We start from the raw sequence: 22,766 nt of genomic DNA, 5'->3' as shown, positions 1-22,766 counted from the left end.
TCTTGAATGTTTTATTTTATTTTTCAATATCTCACGATGTAGATAATGTTCCTTTTGGCTTTTATGCGTTTTCTCTTCCTCTTATCCTTTTAGACCAAAGTCCTACTTATATTTAAACTCTTCTGACTCACCAGAGACACACTTCAGTTTTATTCTCTGCTCTTCTGTTAGAACTGAAATCTACATATCCTGATTTTCATGGAACAGTCCTACTTGGCACCTTATATCCTTGTATAATCATTAATAACATCCCCTTTTGTCTAGCCCTTTCTGTGCCATTTTCTTTAAACATAAACATGATATCTAGATGTATTGCTCTGTTTTGTCAATATAAAGTGACATGTGAAATCCAAGAGTTTGGAATGGTGGAGGTGAAAGATTACTGTACTTTTCATATACTTGTTACTTGGCATAATGAAAGTCTGTATCAGTTAAATCCCTGTAGATGGCAATTTTTTTTTTCTTGTTTGCATCTGAGTGTGTTTGTAACTAATGCAAAAGTAAATAAGTAATAACACTGTAAGGGCTGGGCATGTGGCTCAAGAGGTAGCATGCTCACCTGGCATGTGTGCAGCCTGGGTTCAATCCTCAGCATCACATACAAATAAGATGTTGTGTCTGCTGAAAACTAAAAATAAATATTAAAAAAATTCTCTCTCTCTCTCTTTAAAAAAAATTAAATAAATAGATAAATAAATAAATAAATAAAAATAACACTGTAAATGTTTCATTTCTCTTGGTAAGGAGTAAATACTGTTATTCATTTGGTCTGTATCTTTCCAAATATTTTCTGTAACATGTATACACAGCATTTTATCTAACATGATAGAATTATATAAACTCTTTGCAATTTGCTTTTTTGCCCCTGGACAAGAGAAAATAAATGAGTCAACACTTGAGGGTATATCTACAGCATTTTTCTTATTGACTGCAGAACATCATGTAAATAGTACATTTTTAAAAATAATTTAAATATTTTAAATTTAAAATAATTATTTTATCAAAGAATGCTAAAACTGGACAAAAGTATAGTGAGACACAGGATACAAAACTTTTCTGAGAATACCTTCTGATATTAGATATAAGATATTAGTTACAAGGGAAGAATATTAAGTTATGGTGGAGAAAATTTGTAGATACCACCTTAGCCAGGTGGCCAGAATAATCATCGGTAATGCGATACACTGTCACCCTGAGCCTCCTTCTCTAGCACTTTAAGGATCTAACTGAAACCAGGTGTGGGCACATGTCTGTAATCCTGGCTACTCAGTAGGCTGAGGCAGGAGGATTGTAAATTTTTTAAGTCCACCCTCAACAATTTAGTGAGACCCTGTCTCAAAATAAAAAGGGCTGGCATATAACTTAGTGGTAATGTTCCCCTGGGTTCAGTCCCCAGTATCAAGGGGGTAGGAATGGGGAGGAAGGATTCAGAAATACTATGGTATTTCTGTCAAATATGACATAATTTGAATTTTATTTTGAAAAACACCAGGCAAGCGCGTATTGGGGAATTACTACAAAATAACTTTGGCCCATTCTATTTCAAAATATTATGCATGAAAAATAAGAGGTTAAAGATTAAAGAAACATGGATTCCTGACTTTAGAATTGTATTGTGGTTATATAAGAGAATGAGTTTGTTTTTAGGAAATCACATCACAGTAGGAACATTGTAGTATGTAATGTAGTTTTAGAGGTTTCAGGGAAAAAAATACAGGGAATTCTAAATGTGGTAAAAAAAGTGTTTTCCAAACTTTGTAATCTGAATTTTTTTTTTCAAATTAAAGTGAAAGTATAGCCTCTGGGAAGTAAGACCACTTGTGTACTCTGATTCTGTTACTTCCTAAGTTTGTGATTTTGGGAAAGTTAATCTTTCTATGTATTAGTTTCCTCATCTGTAAGAAATAGTTTGTAATAGTACCCACTTCAGAGCATTATTGTGAGGATAATGAGGTTAATACAATAGAATATTCAAACAGTGTCTGGTATATGGTCAGCACTTAATAACGTTTGCTATTAATAATTAGTATCCCATTATGAATAAAATAAATTATGAGCCACTTACTAATGGACATGTACATATTTTTCAAGTCTAATCCGAAATACTGGTATGCGTGCTCTAACACTGACCTATATCCCTAATCTGAAATGAATAATAAATCTCAACAATCTTGATTGTTAAGGTTTAGAGATTTTAAAAATTTGCTATTTAGAATATGATATTATTACTACAATCAAGATTTTTTGTTTAAACTGGGGATGTAGCTCAGTGACGAGCATGTGTGAGGACCTGGGTTCAATTGCTTGTTATTCCCCCTCAAAAAAATTATTGTTTTGTTGGAATTAAATTGTCTTTCCATACTGGTGATGTTGGGTGTTCTGTTAATAGTTATTATTGTTGATGTTGCTTGAAGTATCCTTGTTGAGCTGCATTGTTTAAAATGTAATATTTTATAGAGACCTAAATGTGCCTGATAGTTGTAATATATTGTAAAGGTTCTGGAAAATCTGGTAAGGAATGTGGGTTTTACACATTAAGATGTCCTACTTCTCTCTGGATTATAGGCTTTACAAAGGCAGTAATTGCTTTTTACCGTTGTATCCGTGGTATCTAGCCCATACCAATCTCTATATGTTGCTCAGAAAATGGTTTAGAATGAGTGAATAAATGATCAAGATTTCATTGCCATTATTCTGCTTACCCCAGCTCCCCCGTGTTAATTTCAAATATACTACCCTGACTTATTTACTCTGAGTCCTTGATTACCACCAGTCTTCATTTCCACTAAGATCTCCAATTCATGTGTGTTGTCACTTTGTTACTGTTATTCTCTTTACGTCCTCATTTCCATGGTCATTGCTGAAATCACTCAGATATCTTTATTTCTCCTGTCCCTTCCATTTGTGTCACGTATCTGGCAAAACCCCAACTATCTGCCTACTCCCTGCTTGTACTCAAGCTGAAGCTGCTAGAGAAAACCCACATCTGTGTGTCTGTTCTCACTTTAATTTTAAGACTGCAAATCTCAGATGGGAGACCATGCAATCCTACGATTCTGTAGTGAATATGTTTCTCTAATCTCTAATACTGACTTTTTCCCCCTTAGACCTCTTCATCCTCAGCTTGATTCCTACCATATTGAACTTTGTCTGCAATCAGATATTATTAGATGTACCTATTTTCTCGCTGTCTCAGGTGGTAACCTGTCTGTTTATCCATGCTCTTTGCCTTCCCCTATTAAAATGAAAGTATTCTTAAAATAATCTAAGCTCAGCCCCTATACTTATGTTCTGGATTTCACCTCTACTTACCCACTGCAGTATGTAAAGACTTCTTTGTATTATATTACTAGTGTCTTCTCCATGACTAGCTTATTCTGATTGGCATATAAGCATGCTTAAATATCGTTTATAAATACATACCCATACATCCTGGTTCTCTCCATCCGATGCCTCCTTGTGGATACAATCCCATTTCTCTGCTGCTCTCTACAAAAAACAACAATAAAAAAACTCCTTGAATGAGCTTTTAATATTTGCTTATTTTAGTTTCTCTTTCAGTTTCTGCTTACCCACTCTGAATGGTCATTCTATACCACTACTCCAAAGTAATTGGATGGATAAAGATCCAACTCATTAAGTCCAGTGTTCCTACCCCTCCCTCTCTAACCTGTGAGCATCATTAGACCAGTTGACCACTCTTTGAAATATTTTTTTCTTTTCATCTTGTTACTACAGTCTTGGATTTTTTTCCATATCACTGATTTGCCCAGTTAATCCAGGGTGTAGGGTTTCCTTTTTTTTTTTTTCTGACTTAATTTTTTTATTAGTTGCTCAAAACATTACAATGATCAGAATCATGTCATACGCAAATAGTGCTAATTTAAGTTCTTCTTTTCCTATCTTAATGCCTTTAATTTCTTTCATCTGTCTAATTGCTCTGGCCAGTGTTTCGAGAACTATATTGAATAGAAGTGGTGATAGAGGGCATCCCTGTCTTGTTCCAGATTTTAGAGGGAATGCCTTCAGTTTTTCTCCATTTAGAATGATGCTAGCCAGAGGCTTATCACAGATAGCTTTTACAATGTTAAGTTCCTGTTATCCCTAGTTTTTCTAATGTTTTGAACATAAAGGGATGCTGTACTTTGTCAAATGCTTTTGATGACCAAGTATTTAGGAGGCTCTAATATGTATAAAAGGTTCTAAAGTATATGTAGTCTTGATTCCTTACTCAACTTCCAGACTCAAACTTAAGTGCCTTCTTGAAATCTTTACTAGGATGATTAAAGAAATTGCATACTTAATATAACCCAAATTAGACACCATTTCTGCCATTAAAATATCTGGCCCCCTCTCAGGAAATGATGCCATCTTTTGTCAGTTGTTCAGATTGAAAGTCTGAGAATGATGTTTGATTGATGATGTTTTTAACACTTTAACATTTAGATGTGTTCTGATTTCTGTATCTTCTTAACCTACTGTGTAGTTCCAATCCAAATTACCACCTACTCCTGCTTTGACTATTAATAGGTCTGGTCTCCCTGATACATTCTGATTTTTGTCCTTATGTCACTTCCAGGATGATCTTTTAATGGTAGGAATCTGTTTATGTGATCTCCCTCCTTTCAGTCTTCCAATGTCTTAGGAGTAAATTCTTGTATTTGTTGCGTGGAACCTATGATATTCTCCCGAAAGATAGTTTTCCTTAAATAATTCTTGGCAAACTGACATTTCATAGGTAAAACTTTGTAAAGGCATTTTGTTTGTTTTGTCTATACAGTATTGGCCTTTTTTAAAATTAGAAAAACTTTACATGTTAAAAACAATGCCAGGCATGGTGGTACACACATGTAACTCCAGTGACTCAGGAGGCTAAGGCTGGGGGTTGCTAGTTCATGGCCAGCCTGGGCAACTTGGTAAGACTCTATCCCAAAATAAATATAGAAAGAGCTCAGTGGTAGAGTGGGTTCAATCCCTGGTACTGCCAAAAAACAAAAACCCCCATAAAACTCCATAGATTCCGCACCTCCCCCCCTTGAAAAAAATCAAGGTACCTGACCACACTGGCCCTGTGTTTGCTTATAGTTGCAGTAGGGTAAGTAGGGGCTGGTGTCCTTCAAAGGAAGTGTATGTTCTCTCCAATTTGGTGTGGCCTCTGTCACTCCCCAGGTGTCCTGTAGCTAGCCTGGTATACTTACAAGGATAATCTCCTTTTGCATTTTAGACCCCTCCCCTAAAGTCATTCATTCATTCAACAAATATTTATTGAATAGTAAGAACTTTGTGCCAAGCACTGTTCTAAGCCCTTACAATAAAGCAGTGCATAAAACAAAACCCTGATCTCATGAATTTTATATATTTTCAGATAGAATAGTCAGTGTATAAGTAAACAAATACATACAAGATGTCAGGTGGTGATAAATTCCACATGATTAAAAATGAAACAGGCTTAGGGATATAAAATGCTTTAGAGATGGTGCACAGGGAAAGTCTCTAGGAGGAATTGATATTAGAACATAGTCTAGAATATGTACGAGATGAGGCTTAGTAAATGTTTTGAAGAAAATTATTTTGGGGTGGGGTCAGCATGTATGAAAGATCTGAGAAGTTGTGTGGTATGTTGAATGACAACAAGAAGGCCTGTGTGACTGTTGTGCAATGTGGTAGGCAGTGAGTTTGGGAGACCAAGGCCACAGGATGCAGGGCCTTAGAGTCTATGGTGGGCTCTGGGATTTTACTGTGAGATAGGAAACTATGGAAGGGTTTTGAATAGGGCAGTGGTATGGTTTGATGTATTTTAAAATAACACTTCTGCCTTGTGGTGAAAAGTCGGAGCAGGGACAAGTGTGGTAGGTATAGAACTTACAGAACTTGTCTGGGGGTTATAGGAGTGAGAAATGGTGACTTAAACTAGAGATACCTGTGAAAAGTGAGAAGTGCTTAGGTTAGAACTTAAAGGTTGAGCTTACGAGGGTTTTCTGACGAATGTGTACAGGATGTGGAAAATTGAAGCGTGGAGGCTCACATTCTAAGTACTACAAAAGTAAATGTCAAGGGTTCCTTTTGAATATGGAAGATTTGAGGATACTCTGATGACAAAGTACAAATCGAATATAAAGTTCACCTAGAGGATAAGCTTGTATCTTTTTTTCCCTTACTTTTATTTAAAATTTTTTTTTTAATGTGGTGCTAAGGAGTGAACCCAGTGCCTCACACGTTATGCTAGGCAAGCTCCCTACCACTGAGCCCAGCCCTAGCCCAGCTTATATCTTTTTAACATGAGATTTTCAAAAGACCTTGAGTTCTTTAAGACCAGAGACATTGTTGGGCTTTCCTCCCCACCCCCTTCCTTCCTTCCTTCCTTCCTTCCTTCCTTCCTTCCTTCCTTCCTTCCTTCCTTCCTTCCTTCCTGTGAGGTAGTATCTGACATGAATTTGATGCTCATTGCTTTTGTTAAAGAATCCAGAAATTTTTGCTATAGTCCTACTTCTATAACTACTTATTATTTTCATTATTTATATACTCTCATAATACTAGGTTTTTAGTTTTTTGGGGGGGGAAATAATTTTTTTTAATTGGTTGTTCACAACATTACAAAGTTTATCTATATTTTTATAGTACTACATTTTTATGGCAAAAACACTCTTTAGGGTTTATAACTTCTTAATCAAATTAACAGGTGATATTTAATTTTTTTTTTAAGCAAGTTCGGTGAATCTCTTGTGACTTAGCAGTGAAATCATTGCAGAAATGATTTGGGGATGAGGATCCATGTGAATAATTTTATCTTTACCATGGGCTATAGAATGCAGTTTCACTATCACTTGAGTAATCACATTTAAGAAGGATTAACCTTTGCAACCTAACAAGGTGTAAGTAGACATTTAATAATTTTTTTTTTTTGAGAGAGAGAAAATCTTTTTTTTTTTTTTTTGTAGATGGAAACAACACAATGCCTTTATTTTTATGTGGATCCTGCCCGTGCTAAGCGGCTAATCGAGCGCTCTACCACTATCCACAATCCCAGCCCAATAATGTTTTTTTTTAAATATTTATTTTTTAGTTTTCGGTGGACACGATATCTTTATTTTTTTTTTTTTATGTAGTGTTGAGGATCAAATCCAGTGCCCCCCGCATGCCAGGCGAGCCCGATACCGCTTGAGCCACATCCCCAGCCCTAATAATTTTTGAAGTAAATCTTGTCTAAATTTTGCAACTCTATCATCAAACAGTGACTATTATTAACTATATACTATCACTCATTTGTGAATGTAAAAATACTTCGTAAGTGGGAATTAACTGCTTTGTGGGATTTTCATAATATTAGCCTTAGTTTTCAAATGACCTTATTAAATGAAGATATATTTAATTGCCTTATGACAAGTGATTGAAAGTAAGGGTAGAGATAGCATTAAGATATGACATTTTAAGTATTTGCCTATAAGGAAAGTTTGGTTGTATGGTAGCAATATTTTGATAAGCTGGATAACATTCTAGTTCTGTTTTCTTATTAAACAGTGATTTTGTAAGAGCAATATAAAAGTTTGTTACTTATTAGTCAAGGGCCTAATTATTCCTTCTTTTGTATAGGAAGATTTTCAGTCAATGACTTATGGATTTAAAATGGCTAACAGTGTGACAGATCTTCGAGTTACAGGTAAAGGAATTTATAAAGATCATTTCACAAGTTTTATGTTTGGATTTTTTTCCTTTTAAAACTTACTATTTCTCTTTTTAGGCATGCTAAAAGATGTGGAGGATGACATGCAAAGAAGAGTAAAGGTATATATGTTTCTTTCTTTAATGAAGGGCTCTGGTATTCTTTTTATTGTTAGATTAACTTTATTTAATTATAAATAGCTATCATTTCAAGTATTGAAAATTTAACGCTCTCAGTTCTTTCTTTCTTTCTTTTTTGCTAAGTTTTAGACTTTTAATATGATATTTTAAGAATAGTATTTTCCCCTACTAGAGTTTGTTAAATTCCTCAGAAGTCAGAACTGTCTTCTCCACTGTTGTATCTTTAGTAGCTGGTATGGTGTCTGAACATAGTAGGGTGAGCTTAGTACATAGTGATCTTGCAATTCTGGTGAAAGCCTTCTTGATGACATCTCATCTTGATATGAGACTGATGATTTGTCTTCATAGAGATAAAGAAGGGGAAAAAAATAAATTTATACTGATTAACCCTCATAAAGTAGTTTGATGGTCAAAGAAAAATGTAACTATTCTTTTTTTTCTTTTTTACAATTATTCAGTGAATTAGGCAGTCAAATATATACACAGTGCCTCACTTTTAGGTGAGGAAAATACAGCTCAAAGGAGTTAAGATAAGCCATCTTAATCTTAAGGACATATAGTGAATGGTAGCTTCAGGACTAGAAACCACATCTACTCCTAGATCTTCCTGTGCTAATGCCCTGGAATTTTCTCAAATACATAAACTTTTATTGACAAGACATTTTACATTTCAATGTAAAATCAGATCAGTACAGGTGATGTAACTTTATGTTGTTATTTTTGTAAAGGTTGCTAATACTTTTTGAAAGTGTTAGAAAGTTCTCTCAGTAGATATATTTCCTTTTCCTTTTTTTTTCTTTTGCTGTTTCAGTATTTGATTCTTTTCATGATCTTTATAATTTGTATCAAAGTGAATTTTCTGTATGTAACATTAATAGGATAGAAATAAATACTGGACACACCTTTTTTTCCCCTAAATAAGTTTCCCCCGAATTAGATCATTAGATCGTAGATTACCTTTGTGCTTTCTTTACATTGTATATTTATAATCTGATGCTTCTCCAGGCTGTATTTAATTTACCTTTTTTAAAATTTTAGAGTACTCGAAGTCGACAAGGAGAAGAAAGAGATCCAGAAGTTGAACTAGAAGTAATTGAACTTATTTTCTGGTAGATAATATCAGAGAAGTCTACCTCTTAATGTTGTAGTTTTATGAACTGCGTTATAATTTATGGAAGCCCTTTTTAAGGTATTTCTTTAAAAGTTGGACATTGCAAGGGATTTTGATTCCCTTGTATTTATTTTGATAGCATGATAATACAGGTCTTTGAAATACATGATTTCAGAACTCTTCGATATTCCTGTGAGGTAGGAAGAGAAAAAAGGATCTTTTACAGATGATACACAATAGCTTGGTAAAGCTCAAGAACTTCCATATTATCAAAAACGAACCTTTGGGGCTGGGATTGTGGCTCAGCGGTAGAGCGCTTGCCTAGCACAGGCGGGACTTGGGTTCAATCCTCAGCACCGCATAAAAAATAAAGGCATTGTGTTGTGTCCATCTACACCTAAAAAATAAATATTAAAAAAACAAAAACAAACAAAAAACGAACCTTTGTAGAGATCCTAGATTTTCTGACTCCACTTTTAGTACTTTTTAATCCATCCTTTTTAAATGCTAATTAAATTAATTTTAATGTAATGTGTAACTTTTGACTTATGAAAATCAATTCTGTTGCTAAAGAAACATATCTGTTTGAAAAGAAGAGGCTTTATTTTATTATGTTTTCTGTAGCTTGTTTTTCAGGCATTAAAACCTGTAAGTGAAGATGTGTGTACTGTAGTAAGTTATTAACATTGAGATTTAGGAGTAAAAATAATATATTTTGAAATGAGATTCTTTTGACAAACATTGCATGTTTTAATTTCTAGCCCTTTCTTGTTTTTTTCCTAGCACCAACAATGTTTAGCAGTATTCAGCAGAGTGAAATTTACTCGTGTGTTACTGACAGTGCTTATAGCTTTTACTAAAAAAGAGGTAAGGACATTTACTGTAACTTGTCTGTCTGTTTTAATGACTTTTGGATGGAATGCCTTATTGAAGCAGTTCTGAGACTTTTCTATTGAAATGCTCCTGATCTCAAATGTAGAGCCCTCAACATTTGGTGTTTTTACACCGAACTTTCATGAATTTTACATTCTACTGCATGATATATTTATATCTATGGTGTTGATAATAAGCATGATATTTTATATTACATTTTAGTAAATAAAGTAATAGAAGCTTAAATCGCTTGTGGATTGATGTTTCTTTGATTGAAAAGGAGAGAATAAAAATGAGAATTTTAGTTTGGCCTGTTCCTCCCTTCAGTTAAATTAACTGTTGGATTTGCATAGAACAAAAAGCAAGTCCTAAATTGTGAGTGCTTTTTCTTTTGTGTATTTTGGCAGTAACTCAGTTAATTACAGATTAATTTGTGGTGAGTAGAGATCCAACCTTTACCATTGGCCTAACTTCTATAATTCTGTTTTTCCTGGTTCTGCCACCAACACCATCTTGGTGAATAATGTAGTAGAAGTGTTGGTTCTTTTCTATCTTTCAGTTGACTACCTCTCTGGTTTTTATTTTTAACAAATAGATTAATACAGTAAATCAAAAATGTTGCTAATTTTTTAAGTAGGTCCTCTAAAGTACAGATATCAGGAAAAAAAAAAAAAACCTAATTTTTATCTTGCCAGGATCTGGGCATCCTGTATTAAGTGAATAATTTGTGAAAACCAATATCATTGCAGCAAATATTTAATTTCATTATTGTTTATAGGATTTTCCTATTTAATGTATATCTTTCAGTGAAAGAATATGTAAGAATGTTTTTGGTGATTTGTTTGCTAGACCAGTGCCGTTGCAGAAGCTCAAAAATTGATGGTTCAAGCAGCAGATCTTCTTTCTGCCATTCATAATTCATTGCATCATGGCATCCAGGCCCAGAATGACACTACAAAAGGAGGTAATTGTCCATTTTGCTCTTACTTTTTTTCTGCTTCATCCAGAATAAATAGTATTTGTTTAGTTCTGCAATTTCATTTAAGTTAATCTGTGTAGATCTTGGAATGTTTCCTCCAAAGTCTTACATAAAGTGTTTTAGCCTCCTCTTTGTACATTTATTCTAGACTGAAAACAGTTTTGCAGAACTGGCCATCTCCTTTATCTTGGACTCTTCATGTGTCTTGTGTTTATACTCTGATGCAGAAACTTCTTTTTTAATCACCTTCCCTCTTTACTCCTTTGTCTGAGAAATCATAATCTCCATCTTACAACCCACCCTCATTTTACTTGGTAAATTAGGCATTTTTTCTCTAGCTTCATTTCATTCATACATACCTCATACATACATTCATACATACACTGAATTGTTAACCTATCCATCTCTCCCTAAGGTTTTGAGTACTTTTAAGAAGGGACTGTTTCTTCTTTGTACATTATTATATACTTGGTATGTTGTTGGCACTCATTTTATTTATGAAGTGTGCCTTAAAATAAAAAGAATATTATACCTTTGTTGTAAAATTTGCAACAGGGTTAATGTTTTAGGTTAATGAGTTGGTATTTATATTTAAATTAGGGTTTCCCAGTGTTGTTGCTATAACCAAGAAGGCAGTTTTTATTTTTACTGATTGTCACCTTTTAACTTTCTGCCACTCTCCTCCTTTCAGGGGCAGGAGTTATGATATTATCCTTCCCACAAACTTTTCCTTGCTAAATGTTAGGTAATAGAGCAGTCAGGAGGAAATTTGGGTAAGGATATCGGTATTCTCATAATCTCTACATTTTTAGTGATTATACTGTATTATTATTAACATATCAATATTTATTTCTAGGAGGTGGGTATGTAGATATATTTATGAGATGAGTAATAAGGTGATAGTTTATGACCATGGGATATTTAAAAAAAAAAAAAGACTATGCATAGCAACACATAGTACATGTTTAAGAGAGATATATAATATCTACAACTCTTAAATATTTTGAAATTGAGTACAAAAATGTTACTATGAAAAGCATGGCTTTAAAGTAATTTATTGATTTGTGTAATGAGAAAATATTAATGACACAAAGCAAAAAGTCTTCCAGATTACTGGAAAGTCATGTTCTTCTTTGCCATACTATTTATACCTGTAATGAAGCAAATTTTTGAGGATGATTGCCATAGGATTATTATTAGCTTCAGCATATGGCTTCTCTCATTTCAAACCAGGGGTTTTAGGGAAAAAAAATTTTTTTTTTCCTGTATGTATCGTCTTCATTATTTCTCTGATTTTGTAGTCCAGTGACAGATAAATTCAGAAAAGTTATTTACATAAAATTAGCTGATTACACTTTTTATGACTAAGCAAAATTTTAAATTTAGGGAATATTAACCCTGTCCTTGGTCTTAGCTTTCTTAATTTAACTTTGTGATTGTCCCTTAATCATAAAGCATAAAAGTGTTATAATAAAAAAGTTGGGTCGAGCATGGTAGCACATCCCTGTAATCCCAGCAGCTTCGGTGGCTGAGGCAGGAGGATCAAAGCCAGCCTCAGCAAAAAGCAAGGCGCTAAGCAACTCAGTGAAACTCTGTTTCTAAATAAAATACAAAATAGGGCTGGCGATGTGGCTCAATGATCAAGTACCCCTGAGTTCATTCTTTGGACCCCCGCCCCACACTGTTCTGTATGCGCCCTGCCAAAAACAAGTTGGGACCAGGCACAGTGGCACACTCCTGTAGTCCTAGGGATTCGGAAAACTTGAGACAGGAGGATTATAACTAGAGAGACCCTGTATCAAAATTTTAAAAATAGAGAAATATAAAAGGCTGGGGATGAACACAGTGGTAAAATGTTCCAGGTTCAATTCCCAGTACCAAAAAATAAAAATGAAATTGTACAAAATGAAAAAGTTGGTTTGGATTATAGATTAATGGCCCAAGACCATCGATTCAATCCTAAGCACTGAAAAGAAAAGTTACTACCTTCCTAAATGATTATTCTAAGAAGAATGATGAGAAAACAATAGTGTAGATTAACATTGGTTTCAGATTACTAATTTTATCTGCCAGTTATTAAAATTCCAGCTGTGTAAAGCTTGAATCACTGAGCATTCATTTTATCTTCTTAGTAAAAAGGTACTTAATGGGTAGGACTTGGGAACATTGGTATTAGGAAGAAAAACAGAGTCAAACTTGGTCTAAGAAATACATGCTGGTAACTGGGTGCCTTAGGCATACCTGTGATCCCAGTGGCTCAGGAGGCTGAGGCATGAGGATCATAAGTTCAAAGCCAGCCTCAGAAACTTAGTGAGACCCTGTCTCAGAATTTAAAAAAAGAGGGCTGGGGTAGGCTGAGGATGTGACTCAGTAATTAGGCACACCCCTGGGTTCAATCCCTGATATCCAAAAACAAGAAAAAGAAATACTTGCTGGTGGTTTTATTCAATGAATATCAGTATCTTAATAGAGATTAAAAAGGCAGAAGTGGTTTGGGAGGTGAATAAATGGGGTAGCACAGAGGTAATAGTTTATTTTTATGTAATAATATGGAGTAGTCCAATAGAATAGTAAATATATGGCTCTGGAAAATGGATGGAAAAGCAGATTTTGGAGTTATATGAAATGTGCATTGAAACTCAATATGTGATTACTCAGGGCTTGCTGGATTCAGAAACTTAGGTTATATCTTTATTGAAAGAATGAAGGAGAGAAGATGTTGGGAAGCTCATATTGCTTTTAATGTATCTTGAATTTTATACTTTTTTATGTCTGTGAAATGATATTTAAGTCATCTTCTTCAAAAACACTTTGTAGATACCACTTGTCAAATATATTTCAATATATTTCTCTCCCATGTTCTCTCATAGTTATCTGTGGGGTTAGGTTCTAGTTAACCCTTGAGATAAAAAGCGGCCTCGATATTGCTAATAGAAAATTTAAAAATGTACTTAAATTTATGTTGACTTAAATTGGTAAGTACTTTGGAGTATATTTTCAAATCTGACACATTTGCAAGAGAGCATAATATCTTTTTAAAATAACTGATGTATAATTAAACTTGATAGGTTAGCAGCACTGGTGACAACAGTTGAGAGGAGTTAAAAAAAAAAAAGATTGTAGATTAAACACTTGCATTTACCTTCTGAAACCCCCCAAAACCAAGATGTGGTTAAAAAAAAAAAAAGAAGAAAGAGTAAAAGGACAAGGCAAGATAGACACTAGCAACAGAATTTTATAAGCTAGTAAACAGACATGGAATTAGCTATGTCTAAATAACTGAATTCTAAGTTGCACTGATACGGAATCAAAGTGAAATCAATTTATATTGTGGATCCCCAGAAAGATTCCATTAATAGCATATCAGAGACATCTGAAAATGGCGATGAGAAGCGAACTGAAAGAGAACTGTTTGAAAATCTGTTTAGGAGCAGGTATTTCCTCTCTTTGCTGGATGACCTTCTTGAACCTCAGAATACTAGAAGTTTTTATTTGGGAATAAGGAAGTGGGATATTAGACTGAGGAGATATGAGACACAGTTGAGGTATGCACATTAAAAGGAAGTTATGTGATCACAATTCAGCCAGCCTAAGTCTTCAAGCCCAGGAAGTAGGGAGTAGGGAGGAAAAGTAGCAAAATCCAGATATACTGATATTAGCAATTCCCCTGATACAGTGTCTTGCCCAATAGCCTTATCAGTATTCACAAAACTTTTAGATTTTTGTGTTGCAGTTTCAAATCTTGATTATACAGTCAAGGGTGGAAATCTCTGACATGAAAGAAAACAAAATAGGCAAGGTAAGCAAACACAATATCTTAAATGCAGAAATGCATATGGAAACAAGACTAGAATGCTATATATAAGGAAAAAAGGGATTATGTTGAGATTCAAAACATAAAAGCCAATATGATAATAACTAAAAAGTTTAGAACAACAAAATTATGAAAGTTTAAAGTAGACTAAAAATGTAAAGATGAGAAATATATTATAGAATCAGTCCAGAAGGTCCACTGTCTAATAAGGATAAATGAAGGATGAACTAATGAAAGTTGTTCCAGAAATAGTAGTAACAACAAAAAATTCTTTTCTTTTTTGTTTTTTAAGAATTTAACCTTTCGGAACTAGGTTTGTGGCTTAGTGGTAGAGCGTTCTTCTAGCATGTGCCAGGCCCTGGGTTCAATCCTCAGCACCACATAAAAATAAATAAAATAAAGGTATTATGTCCAACTACAACTAAAAAATAAATATTAAAAAAAAGAGAATTCAACCTTTTGAAAATTTATTTGATTTTATGTGGTGCTGAGGATGGAATCCAGGGCCACACCCATGTTAGGCAAGTGCTCTGCCACTGAGCTACAACACCAACTCCACAAAAATTCTTTTAAGAAAACTTCCTGAACTGTCATGGTGCTGTTTGCCTGTAATCCCAGTTACACAGGAGACTGAGCCAGAATTGCAAGTTCATAGCCAGGTTAGGCAATTTAGCAAGAAGTATTGCAAAATAAAAAGGGCTAGAGATGTAATTAGGTGGTAGAGCATTCCTGGAATTAAATTATGTAAACGCCCAGATTGAAAGAACAAATAGACTAGGAATGTAGCTCAGTGTAAGATCACTTGCTTAGCAAGGCCCTGGGTTGAATCCCTAGTAACACTGATAACAACAACAACTACCTAAATTAAGTAGTATTAAAGAAGTCTTTCATTTTTGTTTTTTAATTTTTTGAGACTTTTTTGAAAATTCTGATTTGTTACATATGACAGCAGAATGCATTACCATTCATATTACACATATAGAGCACAATTTTTGATCTCTGGTTGTACACAAAGTAGACTCACACCATTTGTGTCTTCATACATGTACTTAGGGTAATGGTGTCCATCTCATCCCACAGTCTTTCCTACCCCATACCCCCTCCCTCACCCTCCTTCCTCTTTGCTGTTTCTAGAGTTCATCTAATCCTCCGAAGTCTTTCATTTAAAAGAAAGAGCCAATAAAAAGAGCATGAAAATTGGTTTTGGTATGGTTTGGTTTAGTTTGCTTTGCAGTACTGGGGATCAAACCCCCAGGGATTGTACAAGAGCAAGTGCTCTACCACTAAACTACATCCCAGACCTTTATTAAAGCATAGCATCATGAAATGTCAATGAAGAGAAGATCAGAGATTTGTAAGATACAAAAAGCAAATTACAAGGGTCAAGACAGTGTCATCACACTTCTCAACAGCAGTAGTGAAGCTAGAAATCAGTGAAGCAAAATAAAAGAGGAGTCACACTTTTAAAATTTGAAATGTACACAAAGCTTAACAATCAGGACAGTGGTTTTGGATATACATAATTGAAGTAAATCAGTGGAATAGAATAGAATTGAGACCCAGAAGTGGAAACCTCATGTTTATGGACAAGTGGAAAATACCAGTCATAAAATAAAATAAAATAAATAAAATAAAATACCAGTTATATAAATTCTATTAAAATGCCAGAATTGGTAAACCCATGGCGACATAAAGTAGATTAGTTGTTACCTAGGATTGTAGTGCATATTGCTACTTGAAGTGATGAAAATATTCTCAATTTCTGATGATAGTTTTTTTACTCTGAATATATTAAAAACCATTAAATTGTATCCTCTAAATAGGCTGTGTTAATTATATCAGGGATATTAGTAAAAGAAGATCACTGGAACTGTCTTTGCAGAAATTTTTTTTGGGGAAATGGTTTCAAATATTGAATTTTATATACAAACTATAATTTTGAGGAAGGAATTTCAGACATTTAGATGGTCTCAGAAAATTTGTCTCCCAGAACTTTTGGAAGATGGGGTCCATACAAACAAGGGAATAAATCAAGAAAAAGGAAAGTATGGGGTGAAGGCACGTAAGAGTACAACATAAAAAAAAATAATGAAGGAAATTCCCTGGCTGGTGGTAAAAGGAGATCACAAGATAATACTTGCACTCTATATATGGAGGATAAGCCCAGTTGTAGTAAGTCACAAAGCCCTAGGAAAGATGTTTTAAAGATGACACAAGACCATCTGTTGAATTGATAAAATAACTGGGTGTTTGATATAATGTCCTCCTTTAGTATTCAAGGGTAGTATTTAGTATTCTAAGATAACCTTCAGATAGTAGCTAGCAGCTATGGGACCAATCTCTGGCACCCATATCTGTGGAATCCAAGCTGGGTTTGGAAACCAGACTGGGCTATCACGTAACTCAGAGTGTGAATAGAAAACCAGGAGAAATTCAGATGTTTTGCCATGGGGAATACTGGACATTCAGACCCAAGAGATCTCAAGTCCCTCTCACCCTTGGAGTCTGGTGGCTTGAGGGACTAACAGGGGTTGGTCAGGAATTTGATTGGTTGGGTAAGAGTGACTGTGTGCCTGGGGACTGAGCCTAGGAGGCTGGAAAGGGCCAGAAGGGTAGGATCTGCAGGTGGTGGAGGGGGTGAAGGATTGGCCCCTCCAGTGCACTAGTGGAACCCAGGGGACACTCCTGGGATGCAGACTCCCAGCATGGATTAGCAGCAGCAGAGCTCTGGGGATGGGCTTGTTTAAAAATCTTAAGACCAATCACCATTCAGTGAAGCACAAGGGGACAAACTAGACCTAAACCCCTTCCGGGGCTCTGCCTCCAGGAACTCCTCTCACAATACTCTCCAAGCTGCCCCATCACATAACTGCTGAGAAGGGAAGCTGAGAATTTTTGAACTCCAACCAGTGACAAGTACCACCAGTGACAGCCTCCAGCTACTACTATTGTGCACAACATATAACTCAAGAAAAAACAAAAAAGACACTTTGGAACAGACAACAACATATATTATCATTGACAATTTTTGACTACCACAATGGAAATGATTCCTTAATTTTTTAATTTAATTTTATTTTTTTAAATATTTTTTAATTGTAGATGGACACAATACCTTTATTTAATTAATTTATTTTTATGTGGTGCTGAGGATCAAACCCAGTGCTTCACACTTGGGAGGCGAGCACTCTACCACTAAGCCACAACCCCATTTTTCATCAAGAACCTTTCTTTCTTTTTGATTGTGATTGTGTGCTGAATGGTTCATGGACGTTATTAGTACATGTACATATTTGTCTTACTTTTCTAACATTTTTTTGAAGGCAGTTATTTTTCATGACTCTGTCTTTTGAAGGCTAGGGTTTTTGAGGAGTATATTTTGTTTTTTGTGTGTGTGTTGTTTTTAACTTATTTCTCTTAATTCTCTTTCTCTCCTTTCTTTTGCTAACAACCTAATTCTATTGTTCTCTTCCACTTTTCCTTTAATTTTGTACTTCTGCTTTCTTCTTTCTTCCTCATAATCATCACAAACTACATATCTTCCACCTTCTCCCTGCTCACCTTTTGAAATAGCAAGACCTTTTACAAACTTACTGTTTTTTCTGTTGGCAATTGCTCATCATACCATTTCTGTTTATTGTGCCAGTTGAAATATCAGAGAAGGAATTTAGAAGGTTCATGGATAAACTGATCTGCTAGGTAAAAGTATATAGAGTGAAATCAGAAAACACAGGACATGAAAAATGACTGCAATAAAGGAGATTCTGAAAAAGAACCAAATGGAAATCCTCAAAATGAAGAAATCAGTAATTAACTAAAAAAACCGTGGAAAGCATCACCAAAAGACCAGACCCCTTGGAAGATAGTTTCAGGCAATGAAAACAAATATACAATCTTGGAAATAAAATCGACTATGGAGAAAAGATACTAAGAGACTGTGAACAGAAATTTCAAGAAATATGGGATAACATGAAAAGAATAGAAAGCATTAAAAGAATAGAAAGTCATGGAATAAATAATCTAATATTACATCACAAGGCTCTGGGGTGGGGGTGGGGGATAACATCAGCAAAAGATGTACAAGACAGGAAATAATTAAAATCAGAACCGAAATCAATGAAATTGAAAAAATAAATAAAGAAATCAACAAAATAAAATTTTGTTCTTGAAAAAAATAAAATTTGATAAACCCTTAGCCAAAGTAACTAAAATAGAAAAGGGGGGGGACTCAAATTATTAAAATTTATATGATGAAAAGGAAGTATCAGCACAGACACTACTGAAATTCAGAGGATAATCAGAAACTATTTTGAAAATTTATAATCTATAAATTAGAAAATCTTGGAAGACACTGACTGATTTCTGGAGATACGACTTCCCAAAATCCAACCAGGAGGATGTAGAAAACTTAAGTAGATCAGTTTCGAGTAGCAAAATTTAAAAGCCTGCGAACAAAGCAAAGCCCAAGACCTGATGGATTCTCATCCAACTTCTGCCAGACCTTTAAAGAACTAACACCAGTCCTCCTCAAATTATTCCATAAAATAGAAAAGATGGAACCTTTCCAAACTGATTCTATGAAGTTAGTATCACCCTGATACCAAAACCAGACAAAGACACATAAGGAAAGAAAACTTCAGACCAATATCTCTGATGAACATAGATGCAAAAATTCTTAATAAAATACTGACAAATGTCATAAAATAACACACTAAAAAATAATGCACCATGATCAAGTGGGTTTCATCCCAAGGATTCAAGGTTACTTCAGCCTATGAAAATCAATAAATGTAATTCACCACATAAATAGAATTAAAGACAAGAATCACATGATCATCTCAGATCCAGAAAAAGTGTTTGACAAAATATAGTATCCTTTCATGATAAAATACTAGAAAAATAAGGAATAGTATGAACATACCTCAACTTGTAAAAGCTCTATACATTAAACCTATGGCCAGTATCACTCTAAATGGAGAAAAATTGAATGCATTTCCTCTGAAAACAGGAATAAGACAAGGATGCTCACTTTCAGCACTTCTGTTTAACATAGTCCTTGAAACTGTAACCAGAACAGTCAGGAATAGAAAGAAAGGGATACTAATAGGCAAGAAGAAGCTCAAACTATCTCTATTTGCTATTTATAAGATCCTATATGTAGAAGCCCCAGAAAACATCTAGAACTCATAAATGAATATAGCAAAGTAGGATATAAAATTAATTGCATTTCTATATACCAATGATGAATCAACTGAAAGAGAAATTAGGAAAACCATCCCATTCACAGTAGCTTAAAAATAAATACTTGGAACTCAGACTCTTGAGAGGTAAAAGACTTCTTGTTTAAGTCAGCTTTTTCACTGCTGCAGCTGAAAGATCCAACAACTGTAAAGAAGGAAAAGTTTATTTGGGGGCTCACAGTTCAGAGGTCTCAATCAATAGACAGTAGGCTCCCTTCCTTGGGGCTCAAGGTGAGGCAGAACAACATGGTGGAAGGAAGTGGCTCACATGATGATCAGAAAGCACAGAGAGGACTCCATTTGCCAGATAAAAATATATACCCTAAGCCACACCCCCAGTTCCCACCTCCTCTAGCTATACCCTACCACTTCAGTTACCATTCATTTAATCCCTGTCAGGGGATTAATTCACTGATTGGGTTAAAGCTCTCATAACCCAGTGGTTTCTCTTCTGAACCTTCTTGCATTGTCTCACACAAGAGCTTTTGGAGAATACCTTATATCCAAACCATGACACCTCTACAGTGAAAAGTATAGAACACTAAAGAAATCGAAGAAGACCTTAGAAAATGAAAAAGGTTTGCCATGTTTTTGGATATGCAGAATTAATATTGCCAAAATGGCCATACTACCAAAATTGATATACAGATTTTAATTCAATTACTATTAAAATTCTAATGATGATCTTCATAGAAATAATAAAAGCAGTCATGAAATTCATTTGGAAAAATAAAGAGGCCCAGAATAGCCCAAGTAATCCTTAGTGAGAAAAGTAAAGCAGGAGGCATCAAAATACCATATTTTAAATTATACTACAGAGCTATAGTAACAAAAATTGCCTGGTATTGGTACCAAAACAGACATGACAACCATTGGTACAGAATAGAAGACCCACAGAAAAACCCAACTAAGTACAGTTATCTCATCAAACAAAAGCTCCATGAACATATATTGGCAAAAAGATAGCTTCTTGAACAAATGGTGCTGAGAAAACCAGAAATCCATATATAACAAATGAAATTAGACCCTGTGCCTACGAGAAGAAAAAGTAGGTCCAACTCGCCATAATGGTGGCCTAGGAACCAAATTCCTCAGCTAGACTCCTAAACCACAAGCAATAAAATCAAGAATCAATAAATGGGATGTTATCAAATTAAAAAGCTTCTTTACAGTAAAGGAAACAATCAAGAACATGAAGAGAGCCTACAGAATGGGAAAAAGTCTTTATCACGTGCACCTAAGAGAGCATTAATCTTTCGGCTATATAAAGAACTCCAAAAACTTAGCATAGTTCAAATTAGGCAAAGGAATTGAACAGGTACTTCACAGAAGAAGAAATAAAATTAGTCAACAAATATATGAAAAAATGTTCAACATCAGAGAAATGCAAATTAAAATTACATTGAGATTTCATCTCACTTCAGTTATCAAGAATACAAGAAACTAGCTAGGGCTGTAGGTCTGTGACAGAATGCTTGCCTAGCATTCATGAGGCACTGGGTTTGATCCTCAGCCCCACATAAAAATAAATAAATAAGATAAAGACATTCTGTCTGTCTGCAACTAAAAAAAAGAGAAAAACAATATAAGTAACAATGTTGGCAAGGATGTGAAGGAATAGTTACACTCCTACATTCCTGGTGGTACTGCACATTGGTGCAACCACTATGGAAAGCAGGATGGAGATTCCTTGGAAAATTTGAAACAGAACCCCCATTTGACCTGGTTATCCCACTTCTTGGTGTATATCCAAAGGACTTAAAATCAGTGTACTGCAGTAATGGGGCCACATCAATGTTTATAGCAGCTCAATTTACAATATCTAAACTATGGAACCAACCTATATGTCCTTCAACAGATGAATGGATAAAGAAAATGTGGTACATAGCCACAGCCATAAAGAATGACTTTATGACATTTGCCAGTAAATGGATGGAATCGGGATTGTCATGCTAAGTGGAATAAGCTTATCCCAAAAAAACTGAAGGTCATATGTTTTCTCTGATGTGTGGATACTAACACAGAACAAGGATGTGGGGAGCCTAGAATGTCAGTGGATTAGACAAAAGGAAATCCATGAGAATTAAGGGATGGGAATAGGAAAAACAGTGGAATGAATCTGACATAACTTTCCTGTGTATATATATATATATATGAATACATCACAGTGAATCTCAACCTAGTGTACATCCACAAGACAGACTCCATGTTTCTGGAAATATGTCAGAATAGACTCCACATCACTTATAACTAAAAAGAACAAAACATAAAATGACATTAGTATTTGCATATAAAATATATGTATCCTCCCTTAAACTTTTGTATAATCTCTCAGTTACTTATAAATACCTAATACAACATAAATGCCTTATGAATAGTTATACTCTATATGACAAATTTTTAAAAAGCCTGTACATATTCAGTACAGACAGCAGCCATCTTATTATAACTACATGGTGCACAACCATTGGATGGTTGACCACATATATTTGGAACCTGCAGATAATGGAAAGCTGACCTACATTGAGAAGCAATTTAGAGAATTTACAAATGATTTCAGTTTGAATTAAGTGTTAAGAAGCAAAGCAAACAAAGTGGGACAGTTACTAAGTTCAGAATGCATAAGAAAATAAAGGTTATTTCCCTGTTCACAAAAGTTTGGCCTAGGGGCAAGGGATATAGCTCAGTTGGTAGAGTGCTTGCTTTGCATGCAGCAGGCCCTGGGTTCAATCCCCAGCACCACAAAAAACAGACAAAAAAAATGTTTGGCCTAGATGTGAATATCATTTATTTACTCATATGGTGACACCTATACTCAGTATTGGTCATTACCAGAATCATGTTCTAGACTGCAGGTGAGGGGTTAAAGTGTACATATGTATATGATCGTTGTGCTACCTCAGATTTTTTTCTGAGTCTCTGACTTCCTCCATGTGACAGATAATACAT

General features: G+C 34.7%; 1 protein-coding gene across 5 annotated transcripts in view; it reads left to right on the top strand.

Annotated features, from left to right (window-relative positions):
- Nucleotides 1-22,766, top strand: part of Naa35 (N-alpha-acetyltransferase 35, NatC auxiliary subunit) — a 92,146-nt gene that overhangs the window by 28,521 nt on the left and 40,859 nt on the right. For all 5 annotated transcript variants that reach the window (XM_040285605.2, XM_005337435.5, XM_005337433.4 and 2 more), the window contains exons 7-11: nucleotides 7,591-7,657; nucleotides 7,739-7,782; nucleotides 8,839-8,889; nucleotides 9,695-9,778; nucleotides 10,634-10,748. In XM_040285605.2, coding sequence (XP_040141539.1) covers nucleotides 7,591-7,657; nucleotides 7,739-7,782; nucleotides 8,839-8,889; nucleotides 9,695-9,778; nucleotides 10,634-10,748 — 361 coding nt within the window. The remainder of the gene's footprint in view (nucleotides 1-7,590; nucleotides 7,658-7,738; nucleotides 7,783-8,838; nucleotides 8,890-9,694; nucleotides 9,779-10,633; nucleotides 10,749-22,766) is intronic.

The sequence above is a fragment of the Ictidomys tridecemlineatus genome, chromosome 4 (assembly GCF_052094955.1).
Source record: "Ictidomys tridecemlineatus isolate mIctTri1 chromosome 4, mIctTri1.hap1, whole genome shotgun sequence".
Classification (NCBI taxonomy): domain Eukaryota; kingdom Metazoa; phylum Chordata; class Mammalia; order Rodentia; family Sciuridae; genus Ictidomys; species Ictidomys tridecemlineatus.
This window is presented reverse-complemented; position numbering and strand designations above follow the sequence as displayed.